General features: G+C 33.3%; 2 protein-coding genes and 1 pseudogene across 2 annotated transcripts; 2 read left to right on the top strand and 1 right to left on the bottom strand.

Moving 5' to 3' along the window:
* Positions 1-1,756: 1,756 nt before the first annotated feature.
* LOC149566701 (putative beta-1,3-galactosyltransferase 8) lies at positions 1,757-10,993 on the bottom strand (annotated as a pseudogene).
* A 268-nt stretch (positions 10,994-11,261) lies between these two features.
* On the top strand, positions 11,262-11,588 carry LOC149566702 (secreted RxLR effector protein 78-like). Its single transcript, XM_089816517.1, has one exon. The coding sequence runs from the start codon at positions 11,262-11,264 to the stop codon at positions 11,586-11,588; it is 327 nt and encodes a 108-aa protein (XP_089672643.1).
* Positions 11,589-11,733: 145 nt separating this feature from the next.
* On the top strand, positions 11,734-13,272 carry LOC149566703 (uncharacterized). Its single transcript, XM_089816519.1, has 2 exons — positions 11,734-13,050; positions 13,207-13,272. The coding sequence occupies exons 1-2, from the start codon at positions 11,734-11,736 to the stop codon at positions 13,270-13,272; spliced, it is 1,383 nt and encodes a 460-aa protein (XP_089672645.1).
* The last annotated feature ends 10,953 nt before the right edge of the window (positions 13,273-24,225 follow it).

Below are 24,225 nucleotides of genomic sequence, written 5' to 3' on the forward strand. Positions count from 1 at the left end.
GTGGAATAGAATTACTATAGGTGCTGAATGAGCCAGTTTTCCTATATGAGCTAAGCATCAAAGGTAACAAGTGTCAAGTAACACAAATTGGAAATAGTTGTTTGTAATTGCAAAAACACCTATGTAAACCATTTTATGAGCTAACAGAAGAATCTTGAAGAATATTAAAGATAAGAACGAATCTTTTATATTTCTTATGCAATCAGCATGCAGCTAATAAGAAAAATGGAGAAGGCATGCAACCAATAAGAAATGTGCAAGGAATGAGCAAGAAATAAAGATTTAATATGGATTGTAGATTCATACCTAACCCTAAGTCTTCAAAATCCTTAAAAGGAGGATGAAAACCCATTGTATGCGTGGATGAATGAAGTGCATGGGTAAACTATAGAGAAATTTAGAGGGAATTGTGAAAAGACTTAGAAGAATAGAGCAACATTGCAACATCTAGTTGATGAAGAACAAAGTATTAGAATATTGAAGAGAGATATATTAGATCAAGCAAGGATCAGGTTAGTCAGAGTAGAACATAGATCTGGAATCAACAATTGGAGATTGCAAATTTATTAGGTCAAAGACTTTCTAATACTCTCTAGCAATTGTATCAGATAATGAAAATCCTATGGAATTAGGTTGGCCTAGCAACCATTTGTAAATCCTTTAACAAGGTGGCATTCCAAGTGAATGTACTAAAGTCCTTTAACTAGGCCTACTTTTAGCAGGGTAGTGAAATCCTTTAACTAGGTCACTTTTGACAGAGTATAAAAGTCTTTAACAAGATAGGCCTTTCATAGGAAAAACCATTGGAAGTGGTCAAACATTATAACCTTGAACAGTTACACATTGTTGCAATGATATTTTGTGGGTTTCATCCCCACCCTAGTTTTACCTTCTCATTTTGGAGGGTTTCTAGGTTACCAAATTTGTGTGTTGTCTATTTTCATGCATGTCTTTACTTTCAAGTTTAGTAGATAGATTGAATGCATGTGGATGATTTTAGTTAAAATAATTTAAAAGGGTTAAAGTTAGTTACTTTTGATTCACCCCCCCCCCGCTTTAGAAGTAAATCTTCCCACTTGTTAATTCCAATAGCAGAGCACACATCCTAGTTTTGCCACTTAGTTCTTAAACCTCTAAGGGTACCCAAACCCACTTTAGGATGATGTCTTGGTTACCAGCCTTTGCCAAATGATGACCTTTACTTATCCAAGTGGACTCCACTCTACTAAGGTCCTTCCCTTTTCCTAGGGCTCTTGGTAAACTTGGATCAAAATATGGCTTTAGGGACACTTGCCCTCAACTAGGCCAATTGGGGCAAAACAAGTAAAAAGGTTTCAAGACTTCAAACTTAGACTTGATTCAGCATTTCTAGGAATAAACCACTAGGATTCATGCACTTCAAGGCCCCAACACCTTCAAAGGATCAATATCCCTAACTCAGGCCTAGAAATCCTAGTAGGTCAAAATTTAGTTTTCCTTGGCAAACTTTCCAAAGCACAAAGCCAACTTATCACCTTTCCATATACCTTTTACCTAGTTCTTGAAGACTCAATGAATTCTAAATTATCTTCAGATTAAAATATTACAAAAATTTAAAAAATGTTAGATTTTTAAGATAGATATCAACTTTAAACAACATATAAAATGGCACTAGCTTTTTATGTAGAATTACCCATCTCAAAAGAAAAAAAACAAATAAGTTCTACCCAAAAAACAAACACATGAACCATCTAAAAAAATTATAATATAAAATATACTATTTAGATGAAACCATGAATGATGATAATATACCTAGATTGACATGCACATCATCATCAACTTTAACATAGAAATCAACATCCCATTTAGCGAGTGCTATAGAGAAGTAGATCTTGGTCTTTGCTAAGAGTTGATGGTAGCCTTCAACATGTTCAAGTCTAAGGAAGTCATTATGCTCGACATCTTCTTCTTCAATTGCATGATCCAAAATGCCACCTAGTGTAGCACTATGCCCAATCACAAACCTTATCACTATCCCCTTCTCCTCCTCCAACTTCTTTAGCTTTTCCCCTGCCATTCTCATTTCCCATTTCCCATTTTATTCATGGGCTTCAAATAAGACATAATAATATTCAAATTTAAAAACTTACAATTGTTACAAGTGTTTTAATTGAGTACAGTTCTTGACCTTGTGGCATCCAAGTGTATTGAACAGAATCATGTCATTTTCTACTGCTAAAAGTATTGTTGATTCCCACCACGACAAATGCTTTTTTGGTAGAATATTTATTTTCTTTCTCCACTCCATTCATCTTCATTCCACTCACAACTCTTGTTTCTTATAATTCCATTTCCAATGAAGATATCATTTTGTCTAATGACCTGCATCACTCATACCCCTTTATATTCTTCAAATGAATCTTAAAACTATCCATTACAATACCACTTATACCAATAGATTCAGCTAATTTAAACTTCCCATACATTTATATATATCGTAGGTGATAACACATCAAAATTCAATCTAGCATTATAAGATGGGTTTTATAAGTTTATGATTCAAAAATAAATTTGTTTTGGAGTTTATCTAAAATAATTACTGAAGACAAAACAAATAAAAGATAAAAGCATGTTAGTCATAATATCCTTATTGGTAACATGTTCCAAATTCAAAGAATTATTTGTTTGAGCTTGTAGCAATGATCAAGTAGCTTACTGAATGGCTTGATGAGTCATAGAAACTTCTCCCATTATATCCTTGCTTTTTTCAGTTTCAAGTTTCTGGTTACATGCACACAATCATGACTTCACATCACAAAGCATTCACATTTTAACAATTTTCATGTTCTTTCATTACATTTTGATCTAAACAAAAAATTATAAACTTTCACTTATTCATATGACTAATCTGAAAATTGGTCATATTAAATAATCTAATATAAATTCAAATAATGTATTTAGATTCTAAACAAATCAAAACATAAAATATGTGATTTAAACTTATCTCATCACTTACACATAATAACAATACCAACCTTGTCATGTGGATAGTCTTGGGGGAGAGGTTACAACATTGTATTTGAATCCAATTGATCACTCTTTCTCTCTCTCCCTCTCTCCCTATTCAATCTAATGAATCAACTGGATCTGCTCTACATTTTAATGTCCTAAGTATTGCCTCATGGTTTGACTCGCGTGTTGGAGAAAATTGATCAACTGTGTGTTGTCTTTGATGTTACACAAATTTCATATCAGTTATCAGACAAAGTCTACCAAGCTCAGTTGGTTAGCAAAGTGAATTACAGAGTCTACCGAGAATTCCTAGAAGTTACTTTGTGGAAACAATTTCTATCAAGCTCACTTGGGTGTTGAAGGATTTTGTGGCAGAAGTCAGTTTCTACTAAGCTCACAAGGTCAGCAAAGGAAAGTCAGTGTTTTACAAGTTCACTCAGTCTCCAAAGGATTTTGTAGAATTTGTAGTGTTTATTGAGCTTCAGTTGGTTAACATTGGAAATAATTTCTAGAGCAGTGTTTATTGAGTAGGGTCGGCCAATGAAAGATTTTATATTTTTGGAAAATTAATTCTAATTGTTTCATGTAATGTTTGTAGTTGACTGATGTAATGATTATTGATAATTATAACTTTTAAATGAGTTGACTTGATAATTTGTAAGGTATAAATAAAAAGGTCAAGTTGTGAATTCTAAGAAGTAATGAGTGAGCATGCAAGTGAGGTGATTGTGTGAAGAGGAAAGTGTGAGCACATTTTGAAGAAGGATCAAATGTCCTTGAGGAGCAGAAAATTTGTATTCGATTAGAGAGGATCTAGTGAAGCAGAGCATAGATTTGTATTAGAAAATTTTAGTTGCATCTCATTCAGGTCAACTCATTGTTACTTTCTCACAATTTTAGCAGTGATTTCTAAATCTCTTAATAGAGTTAGTTTCACAGCCATTTTGTAAATCCTCTAACAAGGTGGATAGTTCTATTGAATTGTTCTAAAGTCCTCTAGCAAGGCCACTCCTAGCAAGGTGATTAAATCCTCTAACAAGGTCACACCTAACAGTGTGTTTTGTAACCTTTAACAAGGTTGGCTCTTAGCAGGGTTCACTTCAGAAGAGTGAAAATGAGTAGCTAGTTTCTTGATGGTTTTTCTCATATTGGGTTTCCACGTTAAATTTGATGTCTCTTGTGTTGATGTTATTTCTTTTATGTATGCATGTTAAATCTTTGTGAATGCTTAAAGAGCAGTAATAAGTTAATACACAGTACATCTACCAAGTTACATCATTTTTCTGTGTGGCTACTGAGTGACAACAGTAACTAAGTTTATAAGGCATCTAAGAGATCTGTGGATTTATTTTTGTAGTAACTGATTCACACCCCCCCCCCTCTTAGTTACTCCATCTATATTTCCAACAATTGGCGTCAGAGGTTTTGGTGCTTGCAGGAAGGATTTCAAGGATCTAAGCTAAAGATCAAGATGTCTTACAAGAGGGAAATTCCAAGACTTAATAGGGATAACTTTTCAGCATGGAAAGGTCTCATGAGACTCCATCTGGCTTCCATTAGAGATATAGGATTGAAATATCTTGATGAAGCATATGTAACTCCATTAGGTGCACTATCAGTCAATGACATTGCTGAGAAGAGGACTCATAACACCATGATGATAGAAATTGCATATGCCCTAAGCTATGAAGAATTTGATGATGTCAATGATTGCAAAACTACCTTTGAAATGTGGAACAAGCTGAAGGATATTTATGGAGGTGATGACAATGTGAGAAGAGCTAAAGTAGAAAGTCTAAGAGGACAATTTGATCAGATGAGGATGAGAGAGGATGAACATTTCCAAATATGTTGAAAGAGTCAAAGTTGTCATCAGTGCAATTAAGGCTTCTGGAGGAGATATCGAGGAGGAAAAAGCTATAAGTAAAGTTCTCAGAACATTACTTCCCATTTATGCAATTAGATTTTCTGCAATTCAAGAAAGAAGATGTGAAGAAAATCATAAGATAAATTTAGAGGCCATAGTAGGAAAATTGAGTGCATTTGAGCTAGATAACTATGACAACTATGTTCCACCTTCCAAGAAAATTGAATCAGCATTTGAAGCCAAGCTTTCACTCAAATAAAAAGGCAAGAAGATAAAAGATTCTCAGTCAAAAAGTGAAGAAGAATCAAAATAGAGTTCTAAGAGTGATCTTGAGGTGGTTGAAGCTCTACTAGAAAGGAAATATTCTAGAGGCTAAGGGATATACACAGGTAAGGTTTCTCTAATTTGTTTTTCATGTGAGGAAATTGGTCATATTGCTACTAGGTGCCCAAACAAGAAAAATAAGGATGAGAAGAAAGGTCACAAGTGCAATGGCAAGAAAGACTTCAAATCATTCAAGGAAAAAGGTAAGAAAACATGTTTCATGGCTAAGGATTCTAATAATTCTAATGATGGTGAAGATGAAATTTTTTACATTGCTGTAAAAGATGAATCAAATAATGATGAGGAAGATAAAATGGCATTTATCTCTCATGTGAGAAAAAATGATGCATGGATCATAGACAATGGTTGTTCACATCATATGACTAGTGACAAAACAAAGTTTGAATATTTTGAAGACTACAATGGTGGTAGCGTGAGGTTTGGTAACAATGAACCTTGTTGCATAGAAGGAAGAGAAAGAATCTCACTAACCAAAGAGATTGTATGTGATAATGCCTATTGGGTTGAAGGACTAAAACACAATCTATTGAGTGTGCCATACCTAATCAATATTGGATTCAAGGTGGAATTCATGCATGGAAAAGCAAGACTGCTAGATGATAAAGGAAAGCTTATTGGATTAGGCATACAGACAAAAGGTAACTTGTTCTATCTTGAACTTGGTGAATGTTCATGTTTTATTGCTCAAGTTGAAGACAATTGGTTATGGTATAGAAGGTTATGTCATGTGAATTTTGATAACTTGGTGAAAATAAGAAAATTCAAAAAAGTAAGAGGCATTCCTAGTATAAAGAAACCTGATGTTGGTCTATGCAAGAATTGTCAAATTGGTAAAATTGAAAAGACTAGCTTTAAAAGTAAGAACTATCAGTCTGAAGAAGTTTTGGAAATCGTGCATATTGATTTCTGTGGACCTAACGGAATTGAGAGCTATACTGGAGAAAAGTTCTTCATTCTTTTGGTTGATGATTACTCAAGAATGATGATTGTCATGTATCTAAGAGAGAAGTCAAAAGAATTTGAGAAGTTCAAATGGTATTTGGCTAGAATAGAGAAGGAAATAGGGAAAAGACTAAAATGCTTGAGGTTAGACAGAGGTGGTGAATTCATCTCCCTTGAGTTCAATAACTTTTGCATTGAAAGGGGAATCAAAAGACAAGTATCATCCCCTGGAACTCCCAAGAAAAATGGAATAGCTAAAAGAAGAAATAGATCTATCATGGACTATGCAAGAACTTTAATGATTGAAAAGAACATTGCTATCAAATACTAGAAGGAAGCTATCAGCACTGCAGTTCATACCTTAAACTGAGTATAGCTAAAGAAGGACTCTTTCAAAAACCCCTATGAGTTGTGGTATGGCTATAAACCCAATGTAAGTTACCTAAAAGTATTTGGAAGCAAATGTTATATTTTGAAAAAATCTAAAAAAGGTAAATTTGATGTAAAGGGTGATGAAGGAATATTTTTGGAATATTATTGCAAGAGTAAAGCATATAGATGCTTGAATTTGTCTACTCACAAAGTCATAGAAAGTGTACATGTAAAAGTTGATGAGTTTGCAAAAATGACTAAAGAATAAAGAAAAAAAGAACCAAAAAATTACAAGAGATTTTTTTCATTGAACTTGATACAGTGCTAGATGCATCTATCAATCAGGAATCTTCCACTCTTGAGTCTTCAATCACCAAGTTGCAAGAAGTTCAAACTAAGCTACAGGAACCTGAGTCACATTCAGATGCTACTGAGCCAATGCCTATCGAGTTTGAAGAACTTGAGCAATAGACAGATCAACCTGAGCCAGAAGTTGAAACTCAAAATGAAGACAATGGAATTCAGTCAAAAGGCAAGGAATCTGTACTAGCCAAGTACGTCAGGAGACATCATGCACCAGATCAGATTATTAGAGACAAATATGAAGGTACTATGACAAGAAGTAAGTTAAAAGGCACTTGTTTACTTGTTGATTTTAAACCTAGAAATTTCATAGATGCATTAGAAAATGAAAGTTGGATTGAGGCTATGAATGAAGAGATAGTGAAAATAGAGAAGAACAAAACATGGACTCTTGTACCTAGGCCTAAAGATAAGAATGTGATTGGAACTAAGTGGGTATTCAAAAATAAGTTGAATGGAGATAGTAAGGTATCAAGAAACAAAGCTAGACTGGTATGTAAAGGATACTCTCAAGAAGAAGGAATAGACTATGGAGAGACTTTTGCTCCTATTGCAAGACTGGAAGGTGTCGGGACCCTACTTGCATATGCTACATACAAAGGATTTAAGGTTTATCATATGGATGTCAAATCAACATTTCTAAATGGTATACTAGATGAAAAAGTCTACATTGAGAAACTTAAGGTTTTGTTGATCCAAACAAGAAGGACATGATCTACAAATTACACAAAGCATTATATGGTCTGAAACAAGCCCCTAGAGCATGGTATGAAAGATTGCATAACTATCTTATTCATATTGGTTTTCATAGAATTAATGATAACAGTAGCTTGTATATCAAAGAAGGACCAAATAACAAGATTGTTATGGCAGAAATATTTATGGATGATACTTTGTTTACAAGAAATGATGATCTATGCAAAAAAAAATAGAGCAAATGAACATGGAATTTGAGATGTCAATGTTTGGTGAGATTAAATTCTTTGTTGGTCTTCAAATTCAGCAAAGTAAGAATGGTATCTACATCACTCAATCTAAATACATCAAGGAGATACTCAAAAAGTTTGGGATGAAAGATTGTAAACTAGTTGGGACTCCCATGTGTACTAGACTAAAGCTTACCAAGGATGATGAATCAAAAGAGGTAGATTAGACATTATATAGATCAATGATTGGAAAGTTGCAATATGTAGTTCATACAAGGAAAAATATTGCTCTTGTAGTTGGTATTGTAGCAAGATTTTCAGCAAAACTGACAGAAAATCACATGATGGCAATCAAAAGTATCATGAAATACTTGAAAGGCACTAAAGACTATGGATTATCGTACAAATTTGGAGGTAATCTAGACTTGAAAGTGTTTACTGATGTAGATTGGGCAAGAAACATTGATGAAAAAAAAAGTACAAGTGGAGGAGCATTCTTTCTTGGAAAGAGGTTGGTTTCTTGGACAAGCAAAAAGAAAAATTGCACATCCCAATACATAGCCAAAGCAGAGTATGTTGCAGCAGTAGTAAACTATTATAATATTGTTTGGTTCAAACAATTATTGGAAGGCATGAAGATTGAAATCAAAGAACCAATTGTTATGTTTTGTGAACAATACAAGTGCAATCAACATATCTAAAAATCCAATGATGCATTCCAAAATCAAGCACATTGCAATAAAATATTATTTTGTCAGAGAATTGGTGTATAATAAGGAGATTAGATTGGCATATGCCCATACAAAGGAACAAATTTCTGACATACTCACCAAGCCATTATCTAAGGATGCATTCTTGTATCTAAGAAGTAAGCTAGGGGTCATTCCCCTATCCGAGGCTCACTAAAATGAAGTTTTAGTGATGCATCAATAGGTAACAAGATGAAGATCTATCAGTTGATGTAGCATAATCATGGGAACATTGCATATGAATCGGTACTTAAGGTACTTTGTTACTCATTTGGTTTGTGTTGTCTTTGGCATGTGTTCTCAAAGAGGGAGAGTATATTGTCATATCTTTCTAAAATTTGAATTTGTTTGTGAAGAGTTTGTTGTTTGAAAAGAAGCCATGTAATTCCTTCACAAAGGGAGATTGTTGTATTAGAGAAGTTTGTGGCATAAAATCTAAGAGGGAGAAATGTTCTGTTAGAAAAAGACTTGTTCTCAAATTTCATTCTGCTATGACATGTTGTGTTTCCATCAATGCCAAAGAGGGAGATTGTTGGATACAATTGATCAATTGTGTGTTGTATTTGATGTTACAAAAATGTCATATAAGTTATCAGACAGAGTCTACTAAGCTCAGTTAGTCAACAAAGTGAATTACAAAGTCTACCAAGTGTTCTTGAAAGTTACTCTATGGAAACAATTTTTACCAAGCTCACTTGGGCATTGAAGGATTTTGTGGTAGAAGTCAGTTTCTACCGAGCTCACAAGGTCAGTGAAGGAAAGTTAGTGTTTATCGAGTTCACTCGATCTCCAAAGGATTTTGCAAAATTTGTAGTGTTTACCAAGCTTTAGTTGGTTAACACTGGAAATCACTTCTGGAGCAGTGTTTACTGAGCAGGGTCAGCCAATGAAGGATTTTGTTGTTTTGAGAAATTAAGTTTAATCATTTCATGTAATTTTTGTAGTTGACTAATGTAATGATTATTGATAATTGTAACTTGTAAATGAGCTGACTTGATAATTTGTAAGGTATAAATAAAAGGTCAAGTTGTGAATTCTAAGAAGTAATGAGCGAGCATGCAAGTGAGTTGATTGTGTGAAGAGGAAAGTGTGAGAAAATTTTGGAGAAGGATCAAATATCCTTGAGTAGCAAAAAAGTTGTATTTGATCAAAGAGGATCTAGTGAAGAAAAATAGAGATCTATATCAACTAAGTTCAGTTGCATCTCATTCAGGTCAACTCATTGTTACTTTCTCACAATTGTAGCAATGATTTCTAAATCTCTTAACATAGTTGGTTTAACAACCATTTTGTAAATCCTCTAACAAGGTGGATAGTTCTATTGAATTGTTCTAAAGTCCTCTAGCAAGGCCACTCCTAGTAGAGTGATTAAATCCTTTAACAAGGTCACATCTAACAATGTGTTTTGTAACCTTTAATAGGGTTGGCTCCTAATAGGGCTCACTTCAAAAGAGTGAAAATCAGTCGCTAGCGTAGTCATCATTTAGATAATTATTTTTGGGAGCCAATTGGATGGTGTGGCATGTATTAAGGATTGTCAAGTATTGGTTATAGATCATGGCATGTGTTTTGGTTTTTGTGATTATTATACACTTGTAATAGGTACTATGTGTACCTTAGCATTGGTTTATGCAATAACTTGTGCATTGGGAAAGTCCTAACAAGACAACCTAATTATTTGTTGTAACTTGTATTAAGGAATCTAATTCATTTGTTGTGAAGTGTAGAGTGTATGGTGGGTATGTGCAGGAGCATGGTATGCCAGAAAGTGATGACGTGAAGAAATACTTTTTTTCATCCATCTAAAAATGCATTTAAAAGTGTGTCGACTTTTTGGGCTTAGGTGTCAATACACATGACTTTCAAAGCTAACAATAAAGCACACACTATATTTATTGGACACCCAATATGTTTTATGTACCTCAACTTCCATAATATTATAATATTCGTATATTATAATATTATTATTATATTATTATATTATGATTATATTATAACAATATTACATAATAATAATAATAATAATATATTATAATAATAATATAAAAAATTACATTTGTATTTTTATTGTAATTTTATCCATTTTTCTTTGTTTACTTGGTCATTTCATTATTTTTTTGTCTAATAATTTCTAGGAGGTTGACCATGTATGACTTTCAATCTAATCATATTTTATTGTGGAGACTAAATGGCAAGTTTAATCTTCAATTAAAGGACTAAACAATCTATAGATTCTTTTTTAAAAAACTATGCAAGAGAAAAGATACATAATTTTCTTATGAATTCGCTTTGATATTGAAATATGCTAAATATTTTTTCTATGGCTTTTTAAATTTCTTGATGACTCCAAAGAGATAGCATATGTTATCAGCTCCTAATGAGCCAACCTCCACAGCCTCTAAATAAAGACGATAAAAGTCATCCTTGATAAAAGTCATCATTCCTAAAGGGAAAAATGAGGATACTATATCCGGGTGGCGACCTATTTCTTTATTAAACACTTCTTATAAGATTATTGCTAAAGCCTTGGCTACTAGGATCAAACCTGTGGCTCAAAACATTGTTAGACCAAAACAAACAGGTTTTCTTAGTGGGAGGTTTATTCTTGACAATCTAATTCTAGCATGGGAAACAATAGACTGGGCTCAACACTCAGGCCAGAATGCTATCCTTGTGAAGTTGGATTTTGAGAAAGCTTATGATCGAATGCGTTGGAGGTTTATTCTTAAAATGTTACATTGGTTGGGGTTTGGTCCTAAGCTGTGCAAGCATGTTGAAATGCTCTTTGCTAATGCCAATGCTCTGCTGATTATAAATAAGGAATTACTTAATCCCTTTCCTTTGCAGCGCTCTATTAGACAAGGTTGTCCGTTATCCCCCTTCCTTTATGTGCTCACAGCTGATGCTCTCGGTTACTTGCTCCAAAAATATAACCAAATGAATCTTATTAACGGTATTTCCATCGCTGATAATTCGGTGGTATTAAACTCTCACTTTGCTGATGACAGCATGCTTTTCTTCCAGAATTATTAAGCTGAGATTTCTAATATTATGGAGGTGATCAATCTTTATTGCGAAATCTCTGGTTCTAAGTTAGCACATCATAAAACAGAATTTATCATGACTCATATAGATGTAGTCCCTTCTTGGATTCCTAAAGAATGGAAGCAAATAAAACATGGCCAAATCTCTCGTTATTTGGGCATTCCCTTTGGACTGGGCGTCTCTTTGGCTGATATGTGGAAATGGTTTCTTAACAAATTCAAAGCCCAAGTTGTATGTGTGGGAAAATAAGTACTTATCTCTAGCTGGCAAGATCCAAGTGGTTAATCATATTTTTTTGGCTTCTCATGTCTATTATTCTTCATGCTGGATGCCATCCAAAAAATGCTATAATGATCTTACTAAACTTATTCGAGGCTTTCTATGGTCTAAATGGAGTGGTAATGCTGGTTATATAGTTACCTCATGGTTGCATTGTATTCAACCTAAACCTAAGGGGGGCTTGGGCTTATTGGACCCTCAAACTCAAGGGGTTTGCCTAGCTGCCAAGTGGATAATTAGAATTATTGATGGGGAGGAACGTTGGAAGAAGTTGGTTCGGTTTCGTATTTCTCAAGCATCTGCTTATAATAGATGGCAATCAGTTAGATGGGTGGATAAAATTCTATTGGCCCCTTCCTTTCAAGTTAAAGCTTCCCTTCCTTTGCAGTCTATCTGGAAAGCTTGGCAGTCAGTTTGCAAGTTTTTGAATTGGAGAAATCCTTCCTTACAGCATGGTTTCAGTTTCAGCGATTCTTCTATTTGGTGGAACAAATTGGTTCAATATCATGAACAACCTCTTGCTGTAGCTTTTCATAAACATGCTCATTATCTTTTTAAGAAAGGAGTTTGTAAGTTCAAAGATTTGTGGGACTTCAATTCTCTTGATTGGGCATCTTGGACAACCATTAAACATAATTTTCTTTTGCACAGCAGGTTCAAAGACTTTATTATATTTGTTAAATCACTAGTCCCTATCGAGCTTGCCATGAAAATCTGCACTCCATTGGAATGCAACTTTTCAAAGGACTGGTTATGGCTGTCTACTCATCAATTTGGCCACCTCCCCCTCAGGAAAATCTATTTAAATCTTGTGCCGCCAATGCCTTTAAATCCACGACTTAATAATAAATGGAATTGCAAATTCAATGAAACCACTTGGAGTAATTTGAGTGCCCAGATCTGGCTGTCTAAAGCTGAGGCTAATGCTCAACTCTTGGCCTGGAAAGTTTTACATTTCAAATTGCCAGTTGGTAGTAGGCTGAGATGTTTGCTGACCCAACCTGCTAAATGTCCATTTTGTTTGCGAGAGGAAGATATGGAACATCTCTTTTGGGATTGTATATGGGCTAAGAAAAAGTGGAGTGTTGTCTTCACCTTTCTTCCAGCTATCTTCGAACATTCTTTAAGTTGGAAGGAAGCTATTTTTGGTATTAATCTTAAAAGTAATATTGTGGGTGACTCTTTGCAACAGATCATTTTACTTAACATTTGGAAGTGCAGATGTAGGGTTGTCTTTTCTAAATCTACAACGCATCTTGAAGGAGAAATTTTTCAGTTTTACTCTGACATCATTTTCCAGATAATTTTTTTGTGTAAACTTTTGCAGGGAGGACCCAAGGCCCAGTTGAAGATTAGTAACCAGCTTGACAGGATTAAATACCAGCTGCTATAGCTTTTTAAAAGAGATGCTTTTTGCTCGAAGGAGCTTCAACGAATGTTAACATTCAAGCTGTAATGTTCGTTGTTCGGTTGTAGCTCTTTTGAGCTGGTTGTGTTAACATTTAGCTGTAGTGTTCTTTGTTTGGTCATAGCTCTTTAGAGCCGGTTAGTTGCTAATTGGTTGTAGCTCTTTAGAGCCGGTTAGTTGCTGATCATGCTGTCCACTTTATGAACTTTTGATTGACTTTCTGTATATTATTCTTTTTGCATTATTCAATAAAAAAAAGAGATAGCATATGTTGTTACATGCATGTTTTTCCTACCACGCTTTATTTATGTAGATGTTGTTGGACTATCGTTCGCACCTCCATTATTTGGAGAGATCTCACACAACCAACACTTAACCACCATGGATGCAAAATCCCACCAAATTCATTAACGAAAAGTTCATTCTCCATAGGACCCTTCTATTCATTTGGAAAAATGTCAATGTTTAAAAGTCACTAAATTGTTGGACAACAATAGAAGAACAATTCAAGTTTTATTTTGATTATATCAGCATTTATAAATGAGAATTTAATTTTCAATTCAAAATGTTATTGTTATATTTTTTATTTTAAACATTTAAAGAATAAACACATTAAATTGTGATATAGTTATAAAGATTTGACCATGTAATTTTTGAACGAAGGTCAATGACCCATTTTCATAAGTAGTGGTTCACAAGAACCTATTTCTTATGAAAATAAATAGAACACATAATATCCATTACATTTAGATGATATTTATATTTTTTTAAAAATTGATTAATTTAAACTTGTTTATATGCATTTCCGTCTCTTACCCAAAATTTGAAAATATAAAAATATTAATTATAAATATAAAATATAAAAAAGAAAAAACTCGTCACCATAATCAATTTGTTCATTACACCATTGCTGTTGTTTATAAAGCCTACACGTCATTTTAAATATTGTTTTTGTTTACTACCTGTTCAAATGTGCCGACTCCAAAGTGACCATTTTGTTAATAATAAAATTAAAAGTTAAAAATTTGAAAAGTCATTCTTTCCATGTATTTAGAATGTTGGTATACTAAATAAATGGAGCCCCCACCAAGCTAAAAATGACCTCCATTCCAAATAAGGAAAATTAATGTTAAAGATAAAACGTATCCCATCGAATAAAACTTTTTATGCTTTGAGGAATAAAAAGTCTAATTTATTATTATTATTTTTATTGCAGAAATAAATTCAGCTTTACCCAAATGCACAAGCGCAGCTGGCAAGTAAACGGATCCTTGAAGAGCACGCTTTGCCCCATGTGGGTTGACTTAAACCCACTTGGGTATATATCAAGTTAGTATGACGTGAGAGCCTAACTACGTTTCACATTTAGTTACGGTTTTCCTTTAACCTCACAGCTGTTGGTCATATCAAGGATCGATTTTATTCCATATGGAATGTCAAATAGACAAGGCCTTCCACGATGGAGGCGTGGACTTGCATATAATTATTGTTCTTGTGTTACATGGAGACATCATACCATATGGGACAAGTATGTTAGGTAAATATGAATTATTTCACCTTTATTTATGTCATATACGTTGTTTGATGGTACATAGAGGTGCAATGAAATAAAATATTATATGGGACAAGTATGGCAGGTAAATATGAATTATTTCGCTTTCACTAATGTTATAGGTAAAGAGAGGGGTAATGTAATTAAAAAATATTTATTTTTTAATTTTAAGTTTTACTACTGTTCTGGGAATGGATTCAACATTGGCCTATCTTAATACTATGTATCTTTAAGTTCTTAAATAGCAGTGAGTGTTTATTTAGATTTTCAAGAGTAATTTAAGAATTTGGTTGATTAAAAAAATCTATTATGTGTACAAAGATTAAAAAATGTTAATTTAGAAGTGACAATTCGTGCTTATTTATAAATACCTCAATAAAAATGTGCTACATATGCACGTGCCCTCATAAATGTTCTAAAAGTCATGTACTATAGTTACCAAAATAGTTGGACAACTCGTGTAGTTAAATATTGAACTTTTAATTGTTGGGTGCAAAAGAGCATGGCCATTAGTACATGTGAAATTTGTTTAATGGACTTATTTATTATGTATTGATGTTTTCAATGATAGTCATGATGATATTAGGTGTGTAAGAGGTTAGTTGCTATTGGAACACAAATAGCTATCATTGGAACGTAGTCAACCATTGGATGCTACTCATATATTATTGAAATAAAGATTAAAAAGTCATATTTATACTATATGCCTACACCTTTTACCATTAAATTTTGAAACAACTTCTACAATTCTAAAGGTTTTATCATAAATACCTAATCTAATATTTGGACATACACTTTCCTCTAATAAATATTTTTGACTAATATATGTTTACATATGTTCAAGAAATATACAATCTGGTTAGTAAAAAAGGCAGCTCTTGTTAATATTCAAATTTTAACTCTCAATGCACAAGTAAAAATTGAAATCTTGATACTTCTATAACATACCCACAACTTTTATCATTAATTATTATAATAATTATATATTTTTGAAAGTTTCACTATAAGCATGTTATTTTAAGATTTGCACATTTAATCTAATAAATGTGTTGATTGATAACTATGTACACATGCTCTAGAAATCATGCGCTATGGTATTCCAAAAACCTTGCACAATTTCTCATTTAAATTTTTGCTCTTGGATGTACAAATAGGGACTATTAATACATGTGAAATATTTTAGTGGACTATTAATTGTAATGTACTTATCTTCTAAAGATAATATTTGAGGCATTATCTGAACCCTACTAGAAGCTATTATAGCTAACTTCGTGCCCTTGTAGAATCTAAAGGCTACATTGGATTACAATGATTTTTTCTTGTCTTTAAAACAACTTAACTCTTTATAGCACCCATTTTGACTTTTGGCTAGTAATGACACGCATTGTAGGATTTGTTACATCCACTAGAGTAAAAAACCGTCATTTCAAAGTTTCACCACATACCTTCTTAAAGACCCCCTAACAACTATACACTACAATCAACTAACAAATTGGCAAAGCTTGTGCACAAATGTCCTAGTATTACTTAAAGATTCTCACTACAAGACATACAATTGGACAACTATTTATACATCATATATTTATTATGAACTTCTAAACGTTGTTTTTTCACATTTCTCTAAAATTAGTATTTTGAAAATTGAATGAATGCAAAACAACCACTACTTGCTACTCTTCACTTAGATGTATAAAAGGTGAGTTGTTATGGAAACACAACTATAATTAAATAAACAAGACATTTATTGCCAGAGTCTTATTTTTCAAAATCTTTGCCTGCAGCTTCTGACACTAATTCTCAAAATAAATACTCCAAAACTTAAAGAAATTCCTAAAACTTCCCAGCAGTAGCCCTCATTCCCTCCATAAGACCACAGCCTTTCCACTCAAAGCGAAGGTAGTAATTAAACATGTCGACTGTCCGTTGTTTCTGCCGGATTTCCTGCAACGCTAGTCAATGAATTTCACCGGATGAGAAGTCGGTGTTAATGTGCTAAAAATTCAAACCCACCTGTTTCTCGCGACCGCTACAGTCAACAACAAACGAAGAAACCAGCGAATTTCTCGACGGATTCACGCTTACCTTCTCAATTCATCGCTTATATATATCCCTCACTCCTTCCCATTATTCCCCATGAAATCTCGCATTTTTATGCTGAAGCCAATTCTTTTTCTAATTCCCGTTTATTGGGCTTCATATTTGGCTTTCAGAGATGAAAAAGGTTGCAGTTTTAATCTTGTTGGTGCTTCTTGTATTGAAATCGAGCTGTGCGGGCAGAATACTGAAGGAGATTCCGTGCGGGGAAGTGAGGGAGATGAAGACTTGGATTTCTGCTGGTGACAACGAGGCCGAGGAGCTGACGTTTCGATTTAAGGAGATTCCAACCCGAGGCGATGCGAAACAAGAATCTGGGTACAGAGAAAATTACATGGCGATTATAGAGGAAAGGCTTTCCAGATCAAAGCACAGCCCAGCGGTCGGTCACATGCAGATGGGACCGCGACGTAAAGAGAGCGAGAAGAGGATTCTCCGGTCCACTCCCAGCCCGGGAGTGGGTAACTAGAAATAAATCAAATTACTCTTTTTGTTTGCCAAGAAATATTTCTGCCTGATTATCTACACATAGTAATTCTTCTAATGTTAATGCTTTGGGCTCATATGATTAATTAAGAGTAGTATTAATTTTTCATTCTTTTCTATTTGAGGACAATCTATCCAAAATTTTCCTCTATAATTGTCTCGTTTGTGGTGATGGAGATTATATTTATCGGCATGTTGAATAAGGGCATGTAAACTAGCCAGTCTAGCGACTTGTAAAGCTTCTCCTTCTCTTTTGCTAAGTTAAAATGAGGCTTATTCCTTATTTTGATTTCAGGATTACTGTAAATGAGCCACATGAGAGTTCACGGTGGGTGTAAATTGTTTCAACTCTGGCGGATGGTAATATATTAAAAAATCTTTGAATGGATCATGTGCAGTGCAAATTTCAGGAATAGATATTCTATGGCATGTCTTCTTGTTTATTTCCCCCTTCCAATGCTTTTAGAGTTATTTGAAAAGAATAATTCCCACTACTTAGAGGAGTTGAAATGAGGTTAATAATATTCATATGTGTAAGTGGAGATAATTTTGTAGATATTATTTTGTTTAAAATAAGAGCTTATTTAATGGGCTTTCGATCTGTTGGTGAAGTTGAATGGCTTTGAATAAGTCCACTACAAATCAAGTCTTGTTGAGTGCGTGACTCCAACATCATAAGGGATGAGGCCGAGATCATGCCTTGAACACATTTTTGTAGAAGGGATACCATCCAATTCTTGGCTCTTACCTGAAGAAGTTCTTCAAACCTTTGACAAAAAATCAAATAAGGAGTTATTCTTACCATCTTGTAGTGAAGTTTTTTATGGATACAAAAGAGGATTGGAGACATCTAAAATCAATAACCAATTCTTTTGATAGTATTCAATTTAGCTGTGTTTGATTAGTTAGGGTGCTCAATCAAAAGCACTCGAGAACTTGTTATATAGATGGGTTTAAATTTTATTGTAATTTTTTATTATATATTATGTTGGTTATTAAATTATTGAAAAGCATATTTAGAAGGTTCATAATAAAGAAATTGTTTGGTTAGCATTTGTAATTTTCAATATCAATAAGGTTCAAAATGCTAGATTATAAGTCCAAGTATAACATAATTCATAAGTACAAATAGGAATATCAAGAGATGTTAGAAGCTATATTGTAAGAGCATCAAGAATCTCCCACTAATCTTGTAGATCCTACATAATTGAAAGAATAGGTAATTAGAATCCTCCAAATTGGTGTTAGTTATAATCATGGCCTTCATACCACCTTGTTGATGCACAAAATTTGTTCCATTTAGAGTTATAGAATATTTGTTGCATTTAGAATTATAGAGCATCTCCACCATTTCATAAGAAGTTGAGACAATCGATTTTGACTACAAGAGAATCTTTTTCTAAATAGGGCAATAGGGGAATGACTTGAGTATTCCATCTATAGAGACCTAGCTAAGAGTGCAAACAAATCTCACTTAGTGATTGATTAAATCATGTATGTTAAAAATTCAATTCTTGGCTTTAGTGTGATAAGCAATAAATAGACAAAGGAAATACAATAAAGTGATTAAACAAAAGATTCTATTTTATGAGTATTTTAAGCCTGTTCATTCCTAAAAAGTTCCATCTTCTAGGCATGCTAAGAACCAAAGTAACTAAAAAAGTGTAAGAATATTTAGAATTTTGAGAAAATATATTCTTTCAATCTCTTAAGATTAACTTAAATGAACACTTTGATTTGACAACTAAAAACAAACATGACAAAATCTTTTGAAAAATGTATAGTAAGAATCATGAAAAATAATTCAATGTAACAAAAAACATGATATATATATATATATATATATATATATATATATATATATATATATATATATATATATATATATATATATATATATATATGCTAAGTAGCATGAAACAAGAAAACAAAAACAAACATTTAGAATTTTGAGAAAATATACTCTTTCAATCTCTTACGGTTTACCCAAATAAATACTTTGTTTTGACAACTAAAACAAATATGACAAAATCTTTTGAAAAATGTATAATAAGAATCATGAAAAATAATTCAACGTAACAAAAAAGACATGATATATATATATATAGAAGAAAGATGCTAAGTAGCATGAAACAAGAAAACAGAAACAAATCAAGTAAAAATAAATATCTTAAATGAAATCAAGAATTAGAATAAAAATAATCAGTAAATTGACAAGGGAGAGTGATATGCAAAGATAGGAATAGACAAACATGAAAGAAAAACGTGATGAGCACAAATTGTGTGATTATTTTTGAATTAAAAGCAGCCAAATTATGTGATTGTTACTACAAGATAGTAATTTGATGGAATGAAATCGTACGAAAAATTAACAAAGAGTAGAAATATTGAAGACCCAAAACAGATTAATGAAATTACATAATTAATCTCTGTCAACAGAACACAGAAAAATAAAAAAGGCATATCAATTCTACGTACTTATACATTGCAGAAAAACTATATAATATGAAAGATAAATAAGATATATTTAATTTACAATTGAATCAGCATAGCAAACATCATAATCAAAAATGTCTAATTTAATTCTGTCTACGACTAGGCCCAGAAGGAGCTACGGGTCCTTTGGGAAGAACATTGTACACCAATTTCCCGGCTTCACCCGATCCATCTTCCGAGACGTCACGGGTTCGATTCTCGTTAAACCTGAATGTCATTCCACTCATGTCTCCTGTAGCGCTGGGTATAATCTCGTTCTCACTATCCTCGCAAGGCAATCGAAGATCATCTACGACGGGATTCTTCAGTTTTCCGTCAAAGTCCGACTTTTTTCCCCGGGCGGCACCAAATTCATTCTCCACCAGTACTCTTGCGCCACTGCAGAGCGTCGCAGCCACCAAAAATAACAGAACAACCACCATTTTCATACGTAAAAACTCCATCTTTCTGTCAGGAAGTCAGTCTATTACTGAAATAATTAACATATGGCAGCAAGGCAGATCGATCAGGTTGTTTTATAGGCGGAAATTGAAGTGTGTCAGATCGCTGGTTCCTGGAATTTAAATGCGGCCTAATGTCGACTATTCAGACGGGCACAAGGGAAAAATGACAAGATTATAAATGATTGAAATGTGAGATTACCAGCAGCGACGTATCAAAACAACGCGGATTGTTCAACTACTCCCTCGGCTTCTTGGAAATTAAGAAGGAAATCTTTGTTATTTGTTGTCCTTTGTGGGTGCGAATTATTCCTCTACGCGCTTCGACAACTCCAATTCATGGGTGCTCCACGTGTCTGGCTTAGATATGGAGATTGGAAGAGTCCACGCAGATGAGGACGTGGGCAAAGATTTGAAGGAAAGTCCAGTGCGTGTGATATTCTCATCTGATTTGAAGTCAGTGCGAAGCAAACTCCCGTGATGTTCTCACGAGATGAATGACGATGGGACAGTGTTGGTGGGTCTTCAATGTGAGGCAAAGGTGGTTTCTATGTTGACAATGAATGCTTCAATTAATGTGCCTCTCTATCAAGGTTTGTTTTGTTTAATGGATAGTTTCTCATTTACAAAATTGTTGAAGAATGGTAATCTATGTACTAATAGTTGATAGCACATGTCTTAGTAGTCGATCACACATGTACTAATAGTTGATCATTTTTAAGCTTTCTTGGTTGTTAATTGGTCTATTTGTGCCAAAAGTATTTGAACAACTATTGGGCTGTGAACATAACGAGTATCAGGCAAATATTTTGAAATAACACTTTTTGACCACTTTGCACTCCACGACCTCTACAGAGATCTCTGTAAATGTAGAAATGCCTAAACCTTAGTTTTAAGCTCTTCAGTCACCAACGAAGGTTAATTGAAAAAATTGGCAAAATTTGACATATGGATTAGGAGTTCTAGATGTGTGACATTAGTTTGGGCGACTCTTGGGTCTCTTCCCCTATTTATGTAGAAGGCAAGTCTTAAGGTGATATCTTTTCAGTTAGGAGTTACTATACATAGTGAGATTCTGAGTGATATTGTGAGGGAATTTTTTTAATCAACATTTCAAGTCACATTTTTGTCATCCATCATCATGATGACAATAAAGTTAGAGGAGAAATACTAAGAGGTGTCTATTTTGTTAGTTTTATTTAGGACAAGATGTTGGTTCCATCTTTTATGATGTTAGAGCAGAGCATTATGCTTAAGAAGACTCAATTCCTAGTGGATGCATGAAGAACCATTCCATTTTACCAATAAGGCAAAGTCCCCTCAACATAATTTCATATTATGATATTTATAGAAGCAGATTAATGAGTTAATTACGGTAAAGATTGACAAGTAAATATGAATTACGGGGATTGTGCTTTTTATATGGTCAGAAATATTAACTAGAAGGGGGGAGATAAGTTGTAACTCATATTGAGCTTATTTGTGATTTTAGAATAAATCTTGAAGAGAATAATTTGAAGTGGAATATTGAGATGAAGAGTGGCATTGGCAACTCTTTAAAATGTGGTTTCATGATGGGTACCTCACTATACTAAAATGAATCTTGAAAATGCACAATTTTGTCTAAAAAGCAATAAACATGCCAATGTCTCATATTATAAGTCAAACATCTAAAAGTAAAATGTTCAAAAAATTTAAGATTATTGCATATGTACATATCAATGGTGAAATTTATTAAATTGATATGCTGTGAGCGCACTCTTTCTTTTAAAATAAGAGATATGTTGCATATAATTGTATACCATTATACAATTAACTTTTATGGTTACGTAGTGTCCCAAATTTAAGCACTTACAATTTTGGTCCTTAGCTAGGCCTTGCTTTAGTGTCTAAGGCTTCCATGCTTGCTATACTTGATCTTACCTTGATTTTGAACAAATTCTTGGTATATCCATGTCCAAATTCAACATCTACAACATACAACAAGGAAAATCCTTATTGAAAAGGGATCTTACAAGAAAGGAATAGGATAGTGAAGTTTTTATTGCAGATATGAAAATACCCTCTAAAAGCTTTTGGAAAAATCTCCGTCAACCTATTGACAGAGCCCTAGGAAGAGGGTGACCTTGTGGCACATTTTCTTGACACTTTTCCACCAAGTCAACCTGTTCCAAAGATCTTGGAAGAAAAAATAGCTGTTGGGTTTTTTTGGGATTTTTTATTTCATTGAGAGATGTGTAGTCAAATTTTCAGTAACTTGTTCAAATCCAAACTTTTTAGAGAAAAAATTCAACTTCCTCTACACATTTCAAGGTGAGTACTTTATCTTTCATTGTTGTAACATAATTTCATATCTTACTTGGGTTGTTTGCATACATTTAGCATCTAGATTTACAATTCACATCTTACTTAAGCAATTAGTTCAATTTTGCATTCACATTCACACATATCACACATGGGACAAATAAGTATTTATTTGCATCATATTCCTTTTAGTAATTCAAATTATTTATTGATCTCATTTCCTCTATTTGGGTCTTGCTAATCTAATTCAAATTCAAGGGATTGTGCTTAGAGATCTTCCTTCTCCCCATATCCATATTTAATGTTCTAGCATGAAAAGTGGAGGCATTACCCTATTAAGTGCTTCCATTTTTTCACCTTATATTTTCATAAATCCAACTTCTTTCCCCCTTCTTGTGGATTTTGGAGTTAGATATTTCTATCTTATAAAGTTGGATTGCTTTATATATCTTCTTTGTGCATCTAGATTAGTCTTCTTTTGCATTGGATGTTTAGATCTAGCTTGTATGCATTTCCCTCATGTTGCAAAAGTTGTTTACAGTATTTCTCCACCATTACTCAATCCCCTTTTCTGTAAAACATCCTTTTTCAAAATATGTTTCCCCTAAAATGACACAATTTAGTGTATGTGATGTTGCCTTGTCCTAGATATCGCATCGCCTTATAAGGAACCATAAGAGAAAGACCATGATTTCAACCCCTCTCTTAATGCTCTTTCTCTTTGTGAGGAAGAGTTGAAGATTGATGTTAACCTTTTTCCTAGTATAAGCCTTACTTATGAGGATACCTTCTATATGGAGGTATCTACAAGATCATGGTGTACCAAACTATGCCCTTAAGTGGTAGTGAGAAATTAGCAAATCGAGATTATGCCAACTTGATGCACAATTTTGAACTAGTTATGAACTTTATTTCAAAAAGTTGTCAGAAACAAATTTGTTTGAAATTGAATGTAGGTTTTAAACTACTAGACCTAGATCTTAAAAAATGATTGGTCAAAATTTTGGATTTTAATGTAGTAGTACAAAATTTCATGACAAAAATAAGAAGTAGGTGTATGTCTCACCATCCTAATCAAAATCAAATGATAATATTTTATTTATAAGATTCTAGATATAAGAAATATACTCATTCCCAAATGTGATGCATATTTTTGAGAATTTTTATTCTAGATAAACAATTAATTATAATATTTTACTATATTATGTTTAGAATAAAAAACTCTCCTGTCTGATCACCTTAACTAATTCAAAACTTTACAAAATTAGAAGCATAGAATGTGACACATATTTCATATTTCAAAAATGTTATACTATTTAAAAGTTATAGCTATTTTTCAATAACTATGTCAATAAACACTTTATAGGTAACTCTAGTAAAAATTACTTACTGAAGTCGTAATTTGACAAACATTATATTGATGGAATGCTGAGAATTTTCTTGAGAAATCCTTTTCAATTCATGAAATTTGGGTGAAACAAAGGTTGTTAGCTATATGCTCAAAGTCAGAAATACACAGGAATAAGAAAAAACAAATTTTTGGGACATTTTTGACATTGACTGTTA

Source organism: Cupressus sempervirens, chromosome 3 (genome assembly GCF_028749045.1).
Source record: "Cupressus sempervirens isolate cs-2001-9-10 chromosome 3, ASM2874904v1, whole genome shotgun sequence".
Lineage (NCBI taxonomy): Eukaryota > Viridiplantae > Streptophyta > Pinopsida > Cupressales > Cupressaceae > Cupressus > Cupressus sempervirens.

Excerpts from the sequence above, each read along its gene's own strand:
- LOC149566703 (XM_089816519.1), top strand. The coding sequence starts at position 11,734 with ATGGCCAAATCTCTCGTTATTTGGGCATTCCCTTTGGACTGGGCGTCT. Across the intron at positions 13,051-13,206 it reads TTAATCTTAAAAGTAATATT|GGAGGACCCAAGGCCCAGTT; the intron begins GTGGGTGACTCT and ends AAACTTTTGCAG.
- LOC149566702 (XM_089816517.1), top strand. The coding sequence starts at position 11,262 with ATGCGTTGGAGGTTTATTCTTAAAATGTTACATTGGTTGGGGTTTGGT.